We start from the raw sequence: 23,002 nt of genomic DNA on the forward strand, positions 1-23,002 counted from the left end.
ATATGTATATGTATATATGATATATATATGTATATATGATATATATATATATGTATATGTATATATGATATATATATATATGTATATGTATATATGATATATATATATGTATATATGATATATATATAACAGATGATAAAAGAACCCTATAATGTTCCTTACAGATTTTATATTGAAGTTGGCATAGTAATGTGTAACATTCTGGCCAAGTTTTTTTATGCTCAACAGAGTTTTGTAGTTGAAGACGGTATACCTGCCTAGGAGAACCACACAACACAGTTTGGGACAAGGATGGGAGGAAGGACTGCACTAGGCCTTCCCCTAACGCCCTTGGGAAAGATAATATGGAATCTCGTGTTGTTCTTTGTTAAAAATTTGAAATATTTTATCGGTTTAGTTGAGTTAACGAGTGCCTTGCCTAAAGAGCAAAGCAAACACATCTACGCTCTTTGATGAGTACATGTACGGAGCTTTTTATTTATAAATGTTATAGCTTAGTTGTAAAAGTACTTTAGTTCTGTTTTGTTTTAAGATTAACACTTGCTCTTGTCATTGGTTGGAATATAAACATACGTTTTGTATGTGTAATTATAGAAAAACAATTAATAAGAGCACCATAGTCGTTGTTTGCTTTAGGTCTTCGTATTCCAAGTGCATGGAAAAAGTTTTCATGAAATTCCATAGTGTGATATGGGAAATATAAAAAACATTAATCTCAATCAAATTTATTTTTTTGCATATTGTTTTTTGAAATATCTAAATATAAAAAAAAAGCCTATATGGTATTTGTCTGTCGCTATGCGTCAGGCTTGTAATGTCGCACGCAATTCGTGCGACTTGACTGTCCCTCTCATGGGACTTTATTACACAATAGAAATGTTATTATATGTGTGTGATTGATGTTGAAATGTGCTGCTAGATGTTGACTATTTTCACTCGAAGTTTATGTGATTTGTGGTCTAGATGATGTGTGAAGACTTGATGGGTTATTTAGTCACTTTTGGTAACTTGGAAGCCTACGATTTGCACTGTTGAACCAATGAGGAATTCCTGGAATTTCTTTCATTTAAACCCATAAACTTGTGTATAATAAAATTGGGCTCACAAGTATGTGTGTATTCTGTGCATTTGACAGTAGATTAAAAAAAAAAAAAAAAAAAAAAAATCACTGTATTGTAATTTCAATTAGATTTTTTAATAAAAACAATAATTCATATGTACAGTGGTCAATAACATCCCTTCATGACTCTTCTATTTCAGAATTATTCAAGCGCACAATTCTCGTGGTGGAGGAACCAACGGAAGTCTTGAAAATACTGCTGCTTCAAACTCCTTTCTATCGTCTTCAGAGAGTTGATCAAGTGGAGTGTAGATGGCATCGTTTCCGCAGGATCCACCGACAGCGCCCCCTTGAGGAACAGCTTGCGCTTGTGCTCCCGGCTGAGCCCTCGTGTTTCCAAAGAGACTGGTACCTTCTTGTGGTATTCTTGCGCTTGATGAACCAAACAGTGAAGTGGCTCCCTGACTCTGGTCTTGGCCCGAATTGACAGGTTTACCGAATAAAGACGTGGAAGGCGCTTGGTTACCAAACACCCCAGGACTTGCAGCCTGTTGCTGCTGCTGTTGTTGTTGCTGTTGTTGTTGTTGTGAACCTCCAAATATGCTTCCAGTGGTACTCGGTGCTGAGAATGGACTTGCCTGTTGTGACTGTTGGCTTGAGAAGATCCCTCCAGATTGACTTGGGGTACTTGGTAAGAGACCTTGGCTAGATGGGGCATTTCCTAACAAGCCCTGGCTCGGTGGAGCACTTCCTAACAAGCCCTGGCTTTGTGGGGCACTTCCTAACAAGCCCTGGCTTTGTGGTGTACTTCCTAACAAGCCCTGATTCGGTGGTGCACTTCCTAACAAGCCCTGGCTTTGTGGGGTACTTCCTAACAAACCCTGGTTTGGTGGGGCATTTCCGAGAAGACCCTGACCTTGTGGTGCATTTCCTATCAAGCCCTGATTTGGTGGCGCATTTCCTAAGAGGCCAGGACTTGCCGGCGTGTTGCCCAGTAGCCCAGCTGATGGAGTTTGTGGCTGTGGGGTAGTCGCTGTACCAAACACGTTGCTTCCACTGTTAGCTCCGAACACACCTGCCTGAGTGGATGGAGCTGCTGGAGTTGTCCCAAACACGCCTGCCTGGGTAGAGGGAGCTGCGGGAGTTGTCCCAAACAAACTCCCCTGTGTTGTTGCTGGGGTTCCGAAAACACTCGGTTTGATGCCTCCTCCAAAGACACTAGAACCTGAAGCACCAAACACGTTACTAGAAGATGTTGGAGTCGCCGCCGCACCGGAACCAAAGATGTTACTCGAGGTCTGCGTCTGTGTGGCGGTGCCAAACAAACTGGTTGAGCTTTGAGTAGTGGTTGGCGTGTTACTACCAAACACGCTTCCACCTCTGGCGAATACGTTCCCACCTGACGAAGCTCCTCCAAATGTCCCGCCTGCACTCGTTCCCCCACCAAATACGTTACTTTGTTGACTTCCAAAAACTGCTTTGTTTTGACCTCCTCCGAAGATACTTGGAGCTTGGGTGCTTGCAAGAGGCGAGGAAGCCCCTCCTCCTCCAAATATTGTACTCTGGGGTTTGTTTCCAAAAAGATTCTGTGGAGCAGGTTTGGTAGCATCATCTGAAAATATTTTCCACTGGAAAAGATAATAATAATGAAAGTATTAATAATAAGTTAAGTAAATCAATAAATATAAATATCATTGCAGCAAAACAGTTTCTTTGATTATGAAGAGTCTGTCAGTTTGTTGCCCTTTCTCTCTCTAGCAGAAGCTTCCAGGTAACTGGCAACAGCCTCTGGGCAGAACCATAAGTCACTCAGGGAAGATGTATTGTGTTGTTGTCTTGAGACTGTTATATATATAATTGTTACTTATAAAATTATTTACTTGCTTCTCTCAATCTACATTCTACCTCCACCTCCACTCCTCCCTTTCCCGCCACATTCGCCCCTAAGTATCTAAAACTATCCACTTCCTCCAGCCTCTCTCCCTTAATACTTCCAATTTGCTGCCATTCTCTCCCCTTGTACATCTCATCACTTTACATTTACACACATTTATCTTCAATTGACTTCCTTCGCAAACCTTACCAAACTCTGTCACTAATTTCCTTAAAACCTCCTCTGATCCTGCTACAAGTGCACGAGAGAAGCAAGGTGTGTTACTCCTAACAAGCAAGTAAATACTTTGGGGGATTAAGAGTGTTAAATAGACATTTGGAAATTGATGCTTAGAAGAGATTGTTAAGAAGGGGTGATTGTGCCAACAGCAATGTATGGGGCAGAAACAGGGAACATAAGAGAGGAAGAGAGAGAGAATTTAAATGTGTTTGAGATGAAATGTCTGAGAAGTAGGTAGGGGTTACTAGGATGATGATGAGAGGAGGAGGAGAGCGGGAATGGAAAAGGAGTTGGGAAATAGGGTTGATGAAAGAGTATTGGGATGGTTTGGACACATGGAAAGTATGAGTGATGAAAGATTAGTAAAAGAGGTGTGGAAGGCAGAGCTGGATGGAGTGAACATGAGGGGGCAACCAAGGATAAAATGGATGGATGGGGTAAAAGGGGCTTTGGGAAAGAGGAGCTGTCTGTTGAGGAAGGAAGGGAGAAGAAAGAAGATGGGGTTGAGTGGAGAATGGCTCTGTACGGACGATACTGTGATGCATGGAAGGGAGTGGGTGGGGGTTAGGGAGTATATGTGAATGATATTTTGATGCAGCCCAAAGGGATTTCTCCATGTCTTCTCTTTTTCTGCATGAGGGGATGGGGAGGGGAGGTCACCGATTAAATGAAGCAGCCTTGCTGTGGATGTGCTGTGTCTTGCTGCTTTGCTTCTGACCCAGGGCAGTGGGCGTGATGCAGGGATGAACCATCATCTAGGAGGAGCCAAGAAAAGAGGGAGGGAGGGAGGGATGGTGAATGGGAGTGGAGTATGTGGGGATGAAATGAGTGAGAGTGGATTTATGCCTTTTGATTGGCTACCTCCTTTGTAAGGTATGTATGTATACAAATCATTCTTAACTTTGACGCAGGGTAGTTGGTGGATGCAGGGATGACCAGTCAAACATTAGGAGCCAAGATGGGAGGAGTGGAAAGGGAGGTGGAGACTTGGCTACCTCCCTTAGGGGGAAAAAGCTCTTGGTATATAAATAGATGGATATAATTATTGGGATACTATCAGTGTGGGAAATCAGTTCGACTAGCCCATCATCTGTGGTTGTTGCCATGTCACTAAGTGATTCATATTGAGTTCCATCTTCCTGCTCAAATGGCAAACTGCATGGCTACAATTATTGTCAATTGTCATCTCCGGCTGCTAGGTATTTACCTAGTTGCATTATACGGGAAGAGAGCTATGCTTGTGGTGACCCGTCTGTATCTTTCAGCACCAAGTTTGTTCTTAAATTCTTGAATAGTGTGTATGTGAATGGTTGTGACTTTGAGAGCTATGGAAGCTTTTAACAAACAGAAGTGCATGGTTTTGGCCCTAAAACAGAGGACTGAACTGTGCAAAAAGATGGAGAATTGTGTGAATAGGAACATCCTGATGTGTTAGAAGGAAGAAAACAGTATGAGTGATTCAGAAGAGGAGGAAGGCCAAGAGAAGATGATGTGAGTACTTGAACAACCATATCAAAACATCATCCACTTCATGGAAAAAAATCAACTGCGTACAGTCCACATGCAGAACAACATACGAGAAGCCTGACTACCCATGAGTCAGATACTAGAACCTTCTTCAAGAAACCTCTGGAAATTAAATATGACGATGATCAAGATGTCAGAGGTACATCTGCATCAGGCAACTATTCATTCGTTGGCTCCTCAGACAAATTGTCAACTGCCTCATCCACATTACAGAAGAATAGCTCCCCTTTGTCTACCACTTCCGATATGGATAATCCATTCACCCCACTTACCTTCGCATCCATGCGAGTAGATGAAATGAAAATGGATGAACTGCGCACCCCACCACAAATGATTTAGAGGGTAATAACGAATAAAAGGAGAAAAATAGAAGAGAGACAATGCATAACTTTCCATATCTGAACCTTGCCAACATCTGAACAGGCACTAAACAGGCCCTACAAATCTGAACTGGGTCCCCTGGGTAGTCTGAATTGCCTACATAATGTGCCCAATTCACACATTTGTATTTGGTGGTGTGCTGTATGGGTTTGGCAACTTCTGTGTTGTTTTCCAATCAGTGATCATAGGTATAATGATCGACATAAGCCTCATAACAACTCAATGGTGTGGTGATACCATGATGAACAGCTAATTCAGCAATGCAAGTTAGATTTCCACCTAGGGCCGAAAATCTTAGCATCGCAGCATTGAGAACATGCACTCCAACTCTAGTGTGCATGGAGTTAAGGGTGTGTGTAATTCACCATGGTCTTGGATCACATGTTGGACTCGTGATTGACAGCTATTTCCCTCACAGAAGACAGCTCAGAGCTTATATATGACCGATCTATGGGTAATGCTGTGACCTTACACACACACCCAACTCCCCGCCCATGAGAGTTGGAGTAACAACTCGCAGAGCAGTGATACTGAAATTATTTCAGCCCTGGGTGTGTGTGTGTGTATTTATCTAGTTGTATTTACCTGGTTGTATCTTATGGGAAGGGGAGCTATGCTCATGGTGTCCTGCCTTTGTATCTCGGTGTCTAGTTTGCTCTTAAATTTGTGTATGGTTTTTGCACGCACTATTGTTTTATCCAGTTTGTTCCTGATATCCACCACTCTGTAGAAAATGTTTTTATTTTTTTCAGGTTTCTTCTATAACTATCCTTTTTGAGATCTTTTTCATATCCTCTTGCATTTCTCTTGTCCCAATTTAGTAAGTCCTCTCTATCAAGGACTTCCGTGCCTTTCATGATTCTGTAGATGGTCAGTAGGTTACCTCTCTCTTTTCTTTATTCCAAAGTCAGTAATTTCAATTTAGCCAGTCTCTCCTCATATGACAGATTTGAAAGTGCTGGGGCCATTTCCGTAGTTGCTCTCTGGATTCTTTTAATTTTCTTTATATTCTTTTTGGTACTGGATGACCATAGAGTGTGTGTGTGCATTTACCTAGTTGTATCTTATGGGAAGGGGCTAAGCTCGTGGTGTCCTGTCTTTGTATCTCTCCATATCCATTTTGTTCTTAAATTCTTGTATTATTTTTGCACACACTGTTTTTATCTAATTTGTTCCACTCTGTGGGGAAAGCTGTTCTTTTTCAGCTCTCTTCTATAACTGTCCTTTTTAAGCTTCACTCCCTATCCTCTTGTGTTTCTCTTATCCCAATTTAATAAGTCTTCTCCATCAAGGACTTCCATGCCTTTCATAATTCTGTAGATGGTCAACAAGTCACCTTTCTCTTCTCTGTTCCAGAGTCGGCAACTCCAATTTTAACAATCTTTCTTCATATGATAGTTTTGTTAGTTCTGGAGCCATCTTTGTAGCTACTCTCTGGATTCTCTCAATCTTCCTTACAGTCTTTTTTGTACTGGGTGACAATAGTGTCGCTGCATACTCCAATTTAGGCCTTATCAATGTGACTAGTATTTTCTTTACCATTTCTTCATCCAAGTAGGTAAAAGCCACTTTTATTGATCTTAATAAGTTATAGGTTTCGCCAACAATTTTGTTTATATGTTTTGTCAGGGGACATATCTTTTATGATGATCACTCCCTGGTCTTTTTCAGATCCCTCTTTCTTTACTTCTTTTCCACCAATTTTATATTTTCCTGATGTAATTTTTTTTCTCTCCAAACTCCATTATGCTACATTTGTTTTACTCCATTCCCGAACCCTGTTCAGATCTCTCTGTAATGAGTCACAATCCATTTCAGTACTCACCTTCTTTAGCAATTATGAATCTGCAAAGAAGCCCATGTAACATTCCACTCATCTATGTCATTTACATAAATGTCAAACATTGTTGGAGCCAGTACTGATCCTTGTGGGACTCCACTAATTACTTCTTCCAAAGTAGAAGTCTTATCTCTGAGCACTACCCTCATTTTTCTTCCATACAAAAAGTCCTCCATCCATTTCAATAGTTTACCTTGTATTCCTCCTATAGTTTCTAGTTTGTGAGGGACTTTATCAAAAGTATTTTGTAGATCTAGGAAAGTGCAATCAGCTCATTCGTCCCTTTCTTGTATTATATCTAGTCTTGAGTAAAAGCAGATCAAATTAGTGGTACATGATCTTCCCTGCTAAGTCCGAATTGTCTCGGATTCAGTATATTGTTATCCTCCACATGTTTTATCCATCTACTTTTTATAACTTTTTCACAGATTTTAGCTATTGTGCTTGTAAGGGAAACTGGTCTGTAATTTGTTGGGTCTTCCTTATTTCCTCCTTTATAAATATAAATTGGTACGATATCAGCATTTTTCCAGTCTTCTAGTATTTTTCCTTCTTTGAGTGAGCAACTTATTATGTTGTATATTTTGTCTGCTAGTTCTTCTTTACATTCTTTTAATATCCAATTTGCTATTCCATCCAGACCATGTGATTTTCTTACATCAAGGTTCGTTATTTGATCCATTATTTCCCTACATGTTATTATTTCCTTCATAGAAGGGATTTCACTTCTCTCTCTTCAACCCATTGTTGTATTTTTCTTTAGTGAAAACAGACTTGAAATGTGTGCATGGGTGTGTAAGGTCACAGCATTACCCATAGACCAGGCCATATATGAGCTCTGAGTTCTCAATTAGGAGGGTAAAAGCTGTTGATCACAAGTCCAACACATGATTCAAAAGCACAATGAATCACCTGATAAGAGCCACACTGACACGCCCGTGCTCAGGACGTAATCCAACATTAAAATACTACCAACACAAAACAGGCCTCCTCACAGATTCAAACTGCTCCAGATACAACCACCACATAGAGGACACAGTACACCTTATACTACAATGCTCCACATTAACAAACCCCAGGCAGCAACACAACATATCTTCCCTGAGTGACTTATTGTCCTGCCCAGAGGCTCTTGCCAGTGACCTAAAGGCTGCAGGTCTTCTGCATGAGAGACCATGGGCAACAGACCTCCAGACAGGTTCACAAGTCATTCTGGCAAGATATACTGAGTTGCTGTCTGGGGATTGTTAGTGTAGGGTAATTTAGTATAAAGTATTCTGTGTCTTCTGTATGGTGGTTGCATTTGGGACATTTGGAGCCTGCAGCCAAGCCTATTCTGTGTTGGTACTGTCTCAATGCTGGATGGTGTCCTGAGCACAACTGAACGTGCCAGTGTGGTTCTTACTAGATGTGCGAAGGTCCTATCTGCGGGGATTATGCCTGGGGATTGTTGGGAGAGTACCAAGTTTGGTGGTCTGTCTTGAAGGGCCTGATTTGTGATCCAGGTGTCCATGTGCTTTTGTCTGAATGTTTTGTGTGGTGCAGCAGGTAGGTTGTTATAAATGTAGTATGCTCATGTACTCAAAGACAGATGGGCTTAAGTCGTTTAATATCTGCTGTTGGTGGAATGGCCTTTTTCAAAACGTTGATTTAGGGAGTAAGTTGTGTGTATTCTGATTCTATCTAGAAGAAACCAGGGGCAACAGATTTATTGATCGGTTGGTCTAAGATCAATCTCTCCACCCATTTTGCTACAAAAATTTTTGTTATTACATACAATCCTGATTCAATAAATGGAATCACATTTACTGAAATACCTTATATATGTATACAAATCTCTATAAAAAAAGACTTATACTCTATTTCTTCCATGCTATTTTCATACATACATATACCAAAGGCTTTTTCCCTTTTACAAGGTAGGTAGCCAAAAAAAAACAAAGGCATAAAAAACTACTCCCACCTATTCCATCCCTAACATACTCCACTCCCCTCCACCCTCTTCCCTCCCTCTTATCTTGGTACCACCTGGATGACTATTTTCAACCTCATTTAAAAGAAATAAACTAACATGAAACCAGTGATATCATACTTGAGCATGCCCCTGGATAATTTTTAATACAGGGTCTAACAAGAAGAACAAGAAAATAAATTAAAGCAACCCAATTTCATCATAGAAGCTGTTGCTATTATACTCACCAATGCTTCTCTGGATTCTTGTGTGCTTGTCTTGAGGGCATCCCTCATTGCTTTGTAGCGCTGCATCAGGTCATTCACCTTTGATTCCTACGGACAGGAAATATGAAAAAAGAATGACGGTAAGATGAAAATCCATGTGAACAAGTTGTATAGACACGGTAAAGGAAACATGGACTGGAGGTGAAGCTTTTATTCCTGACGTTTCGTCTATCGACGAAACGTCCAGTCCATGTTTCCTTTACCGTGTCTATACAATGACGGTAAGAATGCATACATACATACATACGTGTAATAAAACAACTTGGAAAATAAAATGAAAGTTGGCCGAACGTTTTCGTCTATTTAAGACATTTTCCAAGTGGTTTTATTACACATTTTGTGAATCACGTGTTTTTGTGATTTATTTGCATACGTACACCAAAGGCTTTTTTCCCCCTTACAAGGGTGGTAGCCAACAAGGTAAGGACACATTTTAATAAAAACAACTGTTGTCTTGAGTTTCTGTGAATGGGAAACCTACAGTCCTAAAGCATCTGGCAGTGAACATTTGAGAAGTAAGGAAGCATACACAAGAACTGTTTCACCAATAGAATGGTTAACTAATGGCATAGATTTAGTAACAATGTAGCGAGTGCTGAAACAATTAGTTATTTTAAGAGAAGATTAGATAACTTTATGGGTATGGATGAAAGGTAGTAAGGGACAAAGGCATCTAGTGTAGGCCTTATGGTCTCTTGAAATCTTCTCCATTCTTATCAATCCATTAACCCAATCTCTCAAGTAGAAGACCTATGGCCTCCGACAAAATGGCAACAGCACCCAGGCAGGACCATGAGACCCCTAAGGAAGAGAGATTATGTTGTCTAGTGAATGAAGTATGATAGAGATGGAATGGATGGGCGTGGGTTTTTATGTCTTTGTTTTTTAGCTCGCTGGCTGAGCGGGTTAGGGGTGTCGTTACTTGCGGCGAAGGTCAAGGGGATGGTGGTTCGAATCCTGCCACCAGCAAAGTTGAACCAAGGGCATGGTTCATTAAATTCCACACTACAAAGCCCTTTGAGAAGGGCACTGTCCTAGCCTTCCTATAGGGGGGGAGTTTGTGACGTTAAACCATATCATCATCACCATTTTTTTTAGCTACCTCCCTTATAAGGGGGGAAAAAAGCCTTTGGTATATGTATGTGACTGTAAATGTGGGGTATTGTAATATGAGGTATTCTTTGTGTGGTGATCGCATCTTGGACAGCTTGAATCTGTGGCCAGGCCTATTCTGTGTTGATACTGTTTTAACGCTGGATGATGTCCTGAGTACAGGTTAGGTTCTTATCAGATATGGGCGGGTTTTCCTTGTGTCTAGGGGTTGTTGCTGGAGTATTAAGTTTGGCAGTTGTTTTTTAAGGGATCTTCAACTTTTCAAAAAAGAATAAAAAGATGTTTTGGAGAAACGTGAAGAGTGAAGGAATGAGTAAAAGTTGCAGATGGAGAGACACTGATGGAAGTGAAGACAATGAGTAGAAGATAACATAACATAAGAATGAAGGAGACTGCAAGAGACCATAAGGCCTACATGAGGCAGTTCCATGTCCATTACCACCTGTCATCTCCATCCGTAAAGTTGTCTAACCTTTTTTTCAAAACAACTGATAGTTTCAGCACTCGCTACATGGTTACTAAGTCTATTCCATTTGTTGATCATTCTATTGGTAAACCAGTTCTTGCCTATATAATTCTTAAATCTAAATCTGTCTAATTCGAATCAATTGCTGTGAATCCTGTTGTCGTGGTGTCGCATCCAGCAATGGAGTAAAGGGCCACATGGAATGCCAATCAGACAAAGGGCCACATGGTACCGAGCCAAGCAAGGTCAGCCCAAGTGGGCAATGCTTGGTGGAGTGCCTCAAGCCATCCAAAACCCACACGGCCTATAGTAAGGTAGGAGCATTCAGTGCCAGAGGTTCCAAAAGCCTAAGTACAAAACATTTCAACTGGATTCGATTCCAGTCATGAAGATTGCAGCGAGGGGACTTGTTGAAATTACAAAGGATTACAAAGGCAGAGCATGCTGACAGGAGGCCTTTTGGTCCATATCTAGGTCGGATGCAAAGAAAAAAAAAAGAATAATGATAAATAAATAAATAAATAAAATGTAATAATTTAAATAATAAATAAAATACATAAATAAATGCATAGGAAAAGTTAAATAATAACTATACCTATGCATTGATTTATGAATACAAGAAGCAGCCTGGGAGAGAGGGTGTAGAAGGAGGGAACAGAGAAAGGAGGAGAGGAAGAAGGAAGGAGATGTTTGGCACCAATGGCAATGGATCATGGCCTTACCTATAAAGGCGAAGGTCAATGGCCGGCATGGACATTCACCCTGTGGCTGGCCTCTCACCTCAGTAAGAGTATCCCCCCTTTTTTCTCTCCCAGCACCATTCACAACGACTTCCAATAAAAAGGAAGACAATAATTCTGTGTGTCTGCGACCTCCTCTTGGCAGCTTGGCCATGCATACCATATGGTTGGCAGTCTAGAGTGTAACACACGTTACACTAGCGAACCAATGCTTTACCTAGTGAACACAATATACACAGGAAACAACAAAACTCAATGAACATAGGGAGTTCAGACAGAAGTGATGATGATATGGTTTAATGTCACAAACTCCTCCCATCGGAAGGCTAGGATGGTGCCCCTTACAGAGGACTTTGTAGCGTGGAATTTAATGGACCATGCCCTTGGTTCAACTTTACTGGTGACAGGATTCGAACCATCATCCCCTCAACCTTCGCCACAAGTAACGATGCCCTAACCTGGCAACAAACCAGGATCAGACAAAGTGCATGCTCTCGACTGATGATACCCCAGTATTTACAAGTACAGGACTAACTCAGCACCAAGTCACGGGGCAGTTGGCTTGCTACAATGTGGATACCTGACTGCGCCTCCTAGTGGAAAGATGAGGGGAAGACCTGTCAGACAAGGAAAAGATTACCACTGTACAGAGGAAGTCGGTGGGGGCCGCTTCTCTGTCGGCCAGACTCGTGCACGGGAAGCATCCTAGTCATTGGGGCAATTTAAACAAGACATTCCAGGAATTCTTTTATAGTCCAGCAAGCACAGACAGTATTCAAACAAAACCGGACACTGCCGAGAAGTGGGAGAGTGAAATGATTACCTCCTACATGTTGAGATTGGCAGAGATGGCGGCGGCCATCATGACTTCCAAACCCAATAGAGAGGCACACGAGATCATTGTGGCCATTAATAAGCCAAAGCAAACCATGCCAAAACAGTTTGCATGTGTATCAATGGAGGAAGATGAGAAGTTGATCTCAGCAACACGAAAGGCCGTGATCAACTATGCACACCAAAACAACCTGGACATAAGAACAGAGTACTTAAGTGACACAGATTATGTTTTTAATGTATACATGTCATCAAAAGACCCAGACACACACAGAGCACCCAAACCTCCTGAATGTACATCACCCTGACGTTCAGACTTCACTTTCCCCACACAAGCAGACTTTACATCTTCCCATCATTTATGTGGGACTGAGGGATGACGACATTAACTTGTCTCATGGGACGGTGACATGAAAAAAGGGTTGCAGAAGTGGTATACGCTGCAAATGGCGCTCCTACTGCTTCCTTTGTATGAAGCAAGGGCACTCCAATGAAAGATGTTTCTTTCACCATCGCAACCCACCACAGACAATGAGCTGTGGATGCTTAGGACATTAAAAAAAAAGGGTATAGAGATTCCAATAATCCTGCACTGAGCAGACGTGAATCCTACCACCATGCCATTGTTGCTGGCTGAGGAAGAGCACAATCAGCCAGAGAAACTGGGAGTAACCATGTTTCCAGTGAAACCAATAGGACCAACGTGGGTGCCAGGGTTCACGGGAGAAGTAATAGGTCTGGCCTTGGAGAAGGTACACCAGCTCATTTCTCCTGGTCAAGCGGCCACGGCGTCATTCAAGACTTGAATGACTCAAACACATGCCAAAGGTGCAAGCCTGTTGGGCCAAGGAATAGTGGAACTGCAAAGGTAAGGTGCCTAAGCCTGTCCTTGTAAGGTAAATTTCTGAACGTTACTTGCGGCAAAGGTCAAGGGGATGGCGGTTCGAATTCTGCCACCAGTGAAGTTGAACCAAGGGCATGGTTCATTAAATTCCATGCTACAAAGCCCTTTGTGAGGGGCACCATCCTAGCCTTCTGATAGGGGGGAGTTTGTGACATTAAACCACATCATCATATCATGTATCATTTTGGTCACTCTCCTCTGTACTGATTCTAGTGAACTGATATCCATTCTATAGGATGGGTAGATTATTTGAAGCTGTTCAATGTGGAGGAGGCTGGGAAGGCTTTGACTGTGGCAGTGGGTTAGGGCATCGTTGCTTGCGGCAAAGGGCGAGGTGATGGCGATTCGAACCCTGCCACCAATGAAGTTGAACCAAGGGCATGGTTTATTAAATTCCACGCTACAGAGTCCCCTGTGAGAGGAGCCATCCTAGCCTCCCGATAGGGGGGAGTTTCTGACATTAAATCATATCAATCATCATCATGGGTGTGACAAATGAGAAGACTAATAAGGTTATAGCAAGTGAAGTGGTATAAAGTGCACTGAACGAGAAGAAAGCTGGTGAGGTTCCTGGGTTAGATGGCTGTCACAAGAAACAGCTGACAACAGAAGTAGTTGATCCCATAGCACCTTAATTTCCACATGATTCACTTTCAATACAACATCACACCAATAATCACAAAAGTCCGTTAACCCCTTCAATACGGGCCAAAATCTTGCAGGCAGCATTAGCTGCCAGACGTGCAATGTTGCGTCATAATACTCGCATTATAAAAAATAAAGTTACCACTGTATTGCTCGTTCTCTTTCACCCGTGAATTTTGATAACCATAGAAAATATGATGAAGCCAGTTTACAGAGTATGGGGGTCATGCAGGTACAACTACAATATATATAATCAAGACGCCAACATCGGCATCCTCGCGTACCCACTTGCTCCTCATGACGCCTACATAGGCGTCATCGTATCGAAGGGGTTAAAGAACAATTTAAAAATACATATCTACGACACCTCGTCACCTAACAGGTACTCACATATGCCGACTGATTGTTATTCTTCAGCGAATCGTAGGCCTCTACACGTAGCTCTTCTGGAGAAGTATCGGTAAACCCAGGTAGTGGAGGTTTTCCCTTAAGTGCTCCTACTACCGACAGTAACCACTGACCACTCTTCTCCCACTGGTTCATCTCACCACTCACTTGCTTCCTACGGGAGACCAGTAACGAATATTTACATTGAACATTTATTCACGAATTATTAATACAGTGACTACCAAACAATCCTGTTCAGTTAATGTCTCCAGAACGACGATGGACACTTAAAAAATAAAGACCTTACATCTAGGGTTCATTCTTAAGTGAAATAAAATTATTATGTATTATACAGAGGAAAATCTATATACCTGCAACATACCAATGTGTTGAACAAGTTTACCAATACACAAGTTACACAGTTTTCTTGCAGTGTTCTTCCCTACACTGAACATCCACGCAAGACCACTGCCCTAGTCATTTACAAAGGATTACAAAGGAGGAGCATGCTGACAGGAGACCTTTTGGTCCATAACTAGGTTGAATGTGAAAAAATCATAATAATAAGAATTATAATATAAATCATAATAAATAAAATAAATAAATAAATGCATAAGTATAATTAAATAATAAACAAATAGGTAAATAGTAAATAATAATAAACTGACATATAATCAATAATAAATGAACATATAACTAATAATAAATGATTATACAGAAAGAAAAGTGGGTCACCTGCAAGAGAGACCTGGGGCAAAGGACTAACTAATTGAATCATTATTACAAAGTGGTGAAACAGTGAAAGTAAGCTAGCTCCAGCTGTTGGGCCCCTGTTGTGGAAGAACTATGCCACAGTGCACTGCCCTGGAACCAAGCTGTGTCGTGAAGGACAGGGACGACCTTTCCTTTATGAGGTGCGGAGATTGGAGGAGTGTCAAGTGGATGGTGGATGGGTGTAAGGTTTTGCTTTGACTCAGTTAACCCCCTTACAAGGAGGAAAAGGCCTTTTGGTATGTATATGTGATTGATTGATATGGTTTAATGTCACAAATTCCTCCTATCGGAAGGCTAGGATGGTGCCCCTTACAGAGGATTTCGTAGTGTGGAATTTAATGAACCATGCCCTTGGTTCATCTTCGCTAGTGGCAGGATTCGAACCGCCATCCCCTCAACCTTTGCAAGTAACGATGCCCTAACCCGCTCAACCAGCAAGCTTCCTATTTGTATATGTATCATTATAAATATTAATCAATCAATCTATTGCCCCCTGGTCTCTCTTGCAGAATACCAACTGCCTTCAGGTAACTGGCAACAGCCTCCGAGGGGGACCATAAGTCACAGAGGGAAGATATATTTTGTTGTTGTCTGAATACAAAGAATAGAGGGAAGTCTGTTGACAGCAGTCAAAAGGTTTTACAGGAGTAGTAGGGCATGTGGACAGCATGCAGGGATGACCCATCATCCAGGAGGTGCCAAGATGGGAGGGAGGGAGGAGGGTGGAGGGGAGTGGAATATATGAGAAATGAAATGAGTGGGAGTGATTTCTATGCCTTTTTCTTTTTGGCTACCACCCGTGTAAGAGGGAAAAAGCCTTTGGTATATGAATGTAGTAGGACATGTGCAAGGGTCAGGAATGAATGGCTTGAGGTGAATGTGGTGTTGCATCAGGGTTGTGTGATGTCCATGTGACTGTTCAACCAATATATGGATGCTGTGGTACATACATACATATACCAAAGGGTTTTCCCCCCTTACACGGGAGGTAGCCAAAAGAGGCATAGAAACCACTCCCACGCATTCTATCCCCTACATACTCCACTCCCCTCTACCCTCTTCCCTCCCTCTTATCTTGGCACCTCCTGGATGACGGGTCATCCCTGCATCTTGTCCACTGCTCTGGGTCAGAAGCAGTGTGGTATGAAAGGTTAATGCAGAAGTGCTGAGCAGAGGTTCAGAACTGGTGGATGAGATTGGAAGAACATGGGAAAGGAACCAATTGTTATTTGTAGATGACATTACATGCTTGATCAATCCTGAGGAAAGGCTAAAGTAGATGGTGATTGAGTCTGGCAGGGTATAAGAGAGAACAGTTATGAGTGAATGTAGGCAAAAGGCGTTGAAATGCACAAGAAATAATTATGGTGGCAGGTTAAAGATGCAAGGGCAGTGGACAAGATGCAAGGATGACCCGTCATCCAGGAGGTGCCAAGATATGAGGGAGGGAAGAGGGTAGAGGGGAGTGGAGTATGTAGGGGATGGAATGGGGTGGGAGTGGTTTCTATGCCTCTGTCTTTTGGCTACCTCCTATGAAAGGGGAAAAAAAGCCTTTGGTATATGTATGAGATAGGAAAAAGGCTTGAATGCAGAGTATTAAGCGTGTGGGATCACATCTGATAGTGAAGTGAATGTGTACAGCAGTTCATTACAAATAAACACCTCTTCTATCTGTGACCAATCAAAATAATATAAAAATTTCAATAAGAGCTTATATTGCCTTACAAGAATTCGGCAAACTCCTGTGTTTTGTTCCCTTCAGCTCCTTGTTTATTAAACACAGAGTTGAATCCACCAGAACTGACATTGCTGACTCCACCTGTAAGATTAGAATAAGAGGAAATGTATCACATAAAACTGACCACACACACACAATAACAGAAAATACAAAATATCTGAAATGGGCTCATCAAAATCATCATTGATTCATATTGATGTGCTGACTGGGCTATTTTTCTAAGTATGGTCCACAGTTAAACCATCCAGTCAGATCTTCAAAGGCAAAGGATTGAATGAGTGATCAGCCATTCCACAGGTACATATTGCTAATACACCCAGGCACTATCTGACCATGTTTCTTCTTGTGCTCCCATTCTAGATTATGCTCCATTGAGTGTACACTCCTCTGTAGGTCTCTTGCAAGACAGACCCAGAGCAACAAAACGATCGACTGATCTCTCCATAGTGAGGTGCCCTTGGCACTCTCGCATGGTGGCGAAACTGAATCGCTAAACTGAAATGGCTGAATGGTCTCCCTCCATACTTTGGGTCTGTACAATTTGGAAGGAGTGAACTTCCATCAATGCACCAAAAATTTTCCTTTACATGAAATGTGATGGAACAGGGCATCTCACAAATCGGTACCATTACTTTACAGGAAATATAGTGAAATCTATAATATTAAAAACATTTAATACTGTAAACCTATTCATGCCTGTTGTAAGATGAATTGGTCCACTATGCAGAATGTTCTGCCTGATAAATTGTTGAAAAGATTACGTAAAACTCATCACAATTTTGATCTCACCTTGGTTTTGAGGGTGAAGATTCCAACATTTGTTTCCGTACTTGCACCTCCCTTGCAAGAAGAATGAGCAAACTTGACTGGACTGTTGGGATCCCCCTTGAGCTCCTGCACCACGAAACATTGCGGCAAACTATTTGGCCAACACAAATGTTCTTCAGACCTGGAATGAAAAACAAATGTTACAAAAAATAGTGGCAAACAAGACAAAATGAGTATTTTTTTCCATACGAGATAAAAATATAGAAATAAATAAATACATATATACAAATACCAACAGCTTTTTCCCCTTTACAAGGGAGGTAGTCAAAGTCAAAGACATAAATCCACTTCCACCCATTTCATCCCTGCTTACTCCACTCCCATTCACCACCCCTTCCTCCCTCCCTCTTTTCTTGGCTCTTCCTGGATGACAGTTCATACCTGCATCTTGCCCACTGCCCTGGGTCAGAAACAATGTAGCAATGCACAGCATATCCACAGCAAGGCCGCTTCATTCAATTGGCAACCCCACTCTCTCCATCCACTCATGCAGAAAAAGAAAAGACGGGGAGAAATCCTTTCGGGCTGCATCAAAATATCATTCATGCATACTCCTTCACCCCCCATCCCCCACCCACTCCCTTCCATGCATGACAGCATCCCCCATACACAACCATCTTCCATTCACTCCTATCTTCTGCCTTCTCCCTTCCTTCCTCAACAGACATTCCCCTCTTTCCCAATGCCCCTTTTACATCCATCCATCTCAACTCCAGTTGCCCCCTCCACATCTGCCTTCCACACCACTTTTACTATTCTTTCTTCACTCATTCCTTCAATGTATCCAAACCATCCCAATACTCTTTCATCAACCCTATCTCCCAACTCCCTTTCCATCCCCACTCTCCTCCTCACCTCATTTCTCACTCTATCCAGCCTAGTAACCCCTACCATACTTCTCAGGCATTTCATCTCAAACACATTTAAACTCTTCCTCTCTTATGTTCCATGTTTCTGCCCCATACAGTGTTGTGGGCATACTCACCCTTTCATACAATCTCCTCTTAGAATCCATTCCCAAATGTCTATTTCTCATTATACTTTTTAATCCACCAAGGCATTTACTTGCTTCTCTCAATCTACATTCTACCTCCACCTTCACTCCTCCCTTTCCTGCCACATTCGCACCCAAGTATCTAAAGCTATCCACTTCCTCCAGTCTCTCTCCTTTAATACTCACTTCCAATTTGCTGCCATCCTCTCCCCTTGTACATCTCATCACCTTACTTTTACCCACATTGATTTTCAACTTCCTTCTTTTGCACACCTTTCCAAATTCCATCACTAACTTCCTTAATCCCTCCTATGATCCTGCCACAAGCACAGTGTCATCAGCAAACAACGAGATGGGCAAAGTATTTTAGGGAGTTGCTAAATGTGAAAGAGGATAGGGAGGGATAGGTAGTTGCAGTGGGAAGTGCTAAGAAAATGACTGATGAATGATGAAAATGGAGGAGAAATAAAGATGAGGTGAAAGCAGTTATTAAAGTGATGAGAGCAGGTAAGGCACCTGGGTTAGATGGGTGTCATGCAGTCTTAAAATGGGAGGCACACTGATGGTGGACTGGCTGGTGAGGTTGTTTAATATTTGTCCAGAAGAGAGTAGAGTGCTGAGGACTGGAGGAGTGCCTGTATAGTTCGGCTTTGTAAGGGAAAGGGGGACAAGTGTGTGTGTGCTAGTTTCAAAGGGATCAGTTTATTGAGTGCAGTTGGGAAGGCTTATGGGAGGGTTTTGATTGAGAAGATTAAGAGAGGAAGAGAGGGAATAATTGGTGAGGAACAGTGGGTTTAGGACAGTTAGGGGTTGCATGGATCAGATTTTTGTGATAAGGCAGATATGTGAAAAAGCTATAGGAAAAGGTAAGGATGTTTTTTGGTCCTTTATGTATTTGGAAAAGTCTTATGACAGGGTAGACAGGAAGGCACTGTGGGAGGTACTGCAGATATATGGGATGGGAGGAAAGCTGATAACCACTTCAGCACGAGTCAATGTCTCGTGTGCAGCATTGGCTGCCATATGTACAATTCATCATGCTACTCACATTATAAAATATAAAGTCACTGCTGCATTTCTTGTTCTCTTTTACTTTGAGTAATAATAAACAACATAGAGAACGTGATCAAACCAGTTTACATAACTTGGGGGTAACTCATGTACAACTGCAGAAAAAACATATAATCAAGACACCAACGCTAGCATCCTCGTGTACCCACTCATGCCTCATGACACCTATGTAGGTGTCATCATACTGAAGTGGTTAAGAAAAGTTATGTCAATGTATTTACCAGACGTTATTTATGTTGTTGTTTTTTAGAAGTGCACACCTACACGTTATAGCATTTGAAAACTAAATATTAATTTTGTAAATTGTGATACATCAAAGTGATAAATATTCTTCTTGGCAGAAATCAATAATAGAAAATGTTGCTAAAAGCTATGCACAAACGAAGGAAGTTGCATCGAATCCTTTAAACGTCATCTTTATTTTGATAGATTTGGAGGTTGATGATGACAATGACAACCCTGATGGCCTCTAGAATTACAAGTACCGCATTACTAAATGCAGGTTAGGTTAGATTAGGTTAAGTAGGTTACAATAGACAAATTTATCATACTTTAATTTCTTTAACCTCCACATCTACCAAAACAAAAATGGTGTCTCAAGCAGTTGAAACAGCTACATTTGTTTGGGAACAGCTTTTAGCAACATTTTTTGTTACAGATTTCTAAGAATAACGTATATTATGATGTATTATAATTTACAAAATTATTATTTTATTTTCTATTGCTATATTGTATGGGTGTGCAGTTTTAAAAAATTACCTTATTTATTCAAATCAGAGAGAAATCAGAGTGTTTTGGGTGATGCTCTGCTCATGCTGCTAGGGTGCTTTGTGTGACAAACACGAGGTGGCAGTATAGTGCCTTTCCACAAGACCATTCACCCACCAAAATGTCTCTTATTTTAGTTTATTATTAAAGTGAGGGAAATGAACACTGATATAAGTGAGGAGTAAGGGGAATTCCTTGGAAATTATAACATAATCCCAGCAAGTTAAGTAGGAGAGAATCAGAAACCATGTTTTTCTTTATAATTCTCAACAGTCATAATTATGTTGATGACTCACATACGGCTGCTGTATGCAATGTAAAAAGCAGTTCTACTTGACTGGCTGGGATTTTGTCTGCTTGGATTATGTCAGAGCATCACCCAAAACACTCCGATTTTAATAATTATTGTTTGGTAAATACATCAACATGACTTTTCTTAACGAAAATACCACTATCGTTATTTACTGTTCTGTGGCATTTTCTTGGAGTTTTGGGCCACAAATCTTGTGTTTTGGGTAACATCACATAAAACACCAGCATTTTGGGTGTTTCAATCGACCTGGACGTGAGGGGAGCAAGACCTGTTGCTGTATTGAACCAGTACATTCCAGAAGTGTCTAATAGCTTTCCACCAGACATTAGCCATTTATGCAAAGAATCTTAACACAAAGGTGATAATTTTTCTTTACTCTGAAAGTTTTGATCTTCAACTTGGAAGAATTAAGTTAATCATGTAATCTTCCAAGTGACATTCAGGGCTGAGGATGCTTAGGTGAAGGGCATAGAACAGGAACAAGATACGTGGGTCCTGCAGAAAACTCTGATTTGAGTTTTATTATAGTATTAAGTCACTCTACAAGCAATTCAAACCAATATCAATACAAATTAAATAGTCACCAAATATTAACTTAAAGAAGATTTAGACTGTCACAGGTAAGAAGAGAAGGGATTACAGTTGAACAAGTAGTGGTACCAGATAATAAACACATGTAACAATGCCAATATTCGCTTTCTATGTTTACGCTGGCTGCCACCAAGAAGTCAATAAGTAATTTTGAATGTGGGGAAATCAAGTATGTAAATAAAGTAAATTTAACTTGTCTTTATATTCAAAATATTGCATCACCTTCCCCTAGCACTACCTTACATTTTTTGAAAATCTGGTACCATAATTTGTTCTTTCAAATTGTAATTACCTGCAGCTAGTTGAAAATCTAATGTAAACTGTTGTATTTCTTACCTCACGTTACAATCTCTTTAATAGTTTTCCCACCAGTCGTACTGTCAAAAGCATTTGCATTGTTTACACGCAATTGCAGGTGATTAAGGATTTAAACTGAAATGCGCTGTTTAATTGTGGAAAAAGCCATCTCAAACTGTCCCTGTAAATTTCAACTAAAGATTAAACCAAATTATCATATTTTGACTTTAGTGACTCAGTGTAATTATATTTGTATATCTTATAGAGATAAATCTGACTATATATACATAAAATCTTTATCTAGCGAATTAATTCTAGTTTTGGAATACGCATGCGCACTATTTTTGTGACGTCAGGTTAGTTCGAATTTCATGGATCAAAGTTGGGAATTATTACAGTCAAAACATTATCATATACTTTATGTATGTTATAGAAATAAAATAACAATAATTTTTTATACATTAACGTGTAATATAACAGTTTGCATAGTAAATAAGTCATAATATATCTGTACTTGGTGCAAATGAAGTCAATGGAAGTGGTCGGAACAAGGTCTTGGCTTCCATCTCGATGATCTTGAAAAGCTGCTGGGTGGGTCAGTGGTGTTTTGAAAGTGAAAGAGTAGGGAGAGTGACTGCGTAAGCTGGAGTATTAAATGTCTCTCTACCGCTTATAGGTATGTAACAGTTTTCATACTGTAGATATCTGATATTTTTATAAGAGTTTTTCTCTATTATATGAAAATTAGTAGTATTGACAGGTGTTCCACGAGTAATTTCCGTCCTGAAGTTCCTGCAGCATTTTATTCACGCTCAGTTCACAGATCGCTTTGAGAGAGGAGTGGCCCGTGCAAATGTACTGTCTTTCATGGATCTCTTAAATCGTGAAATGGTCGAAATTTCTATGCATTGGGTGTATTACGATTACGTACGGAAACTTGACGGATGAAAATCATCGGTACCTCGGAACCACGTATCTGACGGAGTCAGCCGTGCACGGAAATGCCTTGCTTGATTGTGTACAACTGACAGAGGCCTTGGTTCCTGTCAAGAACTCTTTTGTCCTCGGACCACCGAAATCGCTTGCTAGGCATTCTTAAGGCCTTGATGCGTTCTGTTGTTAGAAACTGAAACATAAATATTTTGGTTTTAATTGGAAAATAAACATCCAAACAATGGGAACGCTGGTGTTCTGTACCTTGTTACCTTGTATTTTTAAATTAAAATGGTATGTAGTGGCAAAACGTGCAGACAGATCTTTCAACTCCTAACAAAGCTGAATGCAGAAAAGTAAATAAAACTCAATTGTGTAAATAAGCAGAAATGATATCCAATTGCCAAGGTAAATTGCAAAGTTTTGCACTGTTGCTTACCAGTGTAA

At 40.8% G+C, this 23,002-nt stretch overlaps 2 protein-coding genes across 10 annotated transcripts in view; one reads left to right on the plus strand and one right to left on the minus strand.

Annotated features, from left to right (window-relative positions):
• Window positions 1–709: 709 nt before the first annotated feature.
• On the minus strand, window positions 710–21,816 carry LOC143025259 (uncharacterized). Of its 3 annotated transcripts, none has more exons than XM_076184723.1 (6): window positions 21,662–21,816; window positions 17,550–17,709; window positions 16,748–16,841; window positions 14,252–14,423; window positions 9,121–9,207; window positions 710–2,688 (listed from the first exon to the last, which is right to left on the minus strand). In XM_076184723.1, the coding sequence occupies exons 2-6, from the start codon at window positions 17,668–17,670 to the stop codon at window positions 1,267–1,269; spliced, it is 1,896 nt and encodes a 631-aa protein (XP_076040838.1). In that variant the 5' UTR covers window positions 17,671–17,709; window positions 21,662–21,816; the 3' UTR covers window positions 710–1,266. The 3 variants fall into 3 exon arrangements, with proteins under 3 accessions (XP_076040838.1, XP_076040847.1, XP_076040851.1); XM_076184732.1 differs by lacking the exon at window positions 21,662–21,816 and adding an exon at window positions 21,618–21,638; XM_076184736.1 differs by lacking the exon at window positions 16,748–16,841 and having other exon boundaries at window positions 21,618–21,719.
• Window positions 21,817–22,168: 352 nt separating this feature from the next.
• The window catches only part of alpha-Cat (catenin alpha), a 104,154-nt gene continuing 103,320 nt past the window's right edge, over window positions 22,169–23,002 (plus strand). For all 7 annotated transcript variants that reach the window (XM_076184744.1, XM_076184774.1, XM_076184760.1 and 4 more), the window contains exon 1: window positions 22,169–22,298. The gene's annotated coding sequence lies outside the window, so the exon portion shown is untranslated. The remainder of the gene's footprint in view (window positions 22,299–23,002) is intronic.

This window comes from Oratosquilla oratoria, chromosome 1 (genome assembly GCF_046742065.1).
Source record: "Oratosquilla oratoria isolate Oo_2021 chromosome 1, ASM4674206v1, whole genome shotgun sequence".
Taxonomy (NCBI): domain Eukaryota; kingdom Metazoa; phylum Arthropoda; class Malacostraca; order Stomatopoda; family Squillidae; genus Oratosquilla; species Oratosquilla oratoria.

Bases quoted from the DNA above. Each gene is read 5' to 3' on its own strand.
- LOC143025259 (XM_076184723.1), bottom strand. From the start codon at position 17,670: ATGTTTCGTGGTGCAGGAGCTCAAGGGGGATCCCAACAGTCCAGTCAA. The intron at 16,842-17,549 runs GTGAGATCAAAA...CTAATCTTACAG, and splicing joins TCTTCACCCTCAAAACCAAG to GTGGAGTCAGCAATGTCAGT. The intron at 9,208-14,251 runs GTGAGTACCTGT...TCCTGTCCGTAG, and splicing joins ATAACAATCAGTCGGCATAT to GAATCAAAGGTGAATGACCT.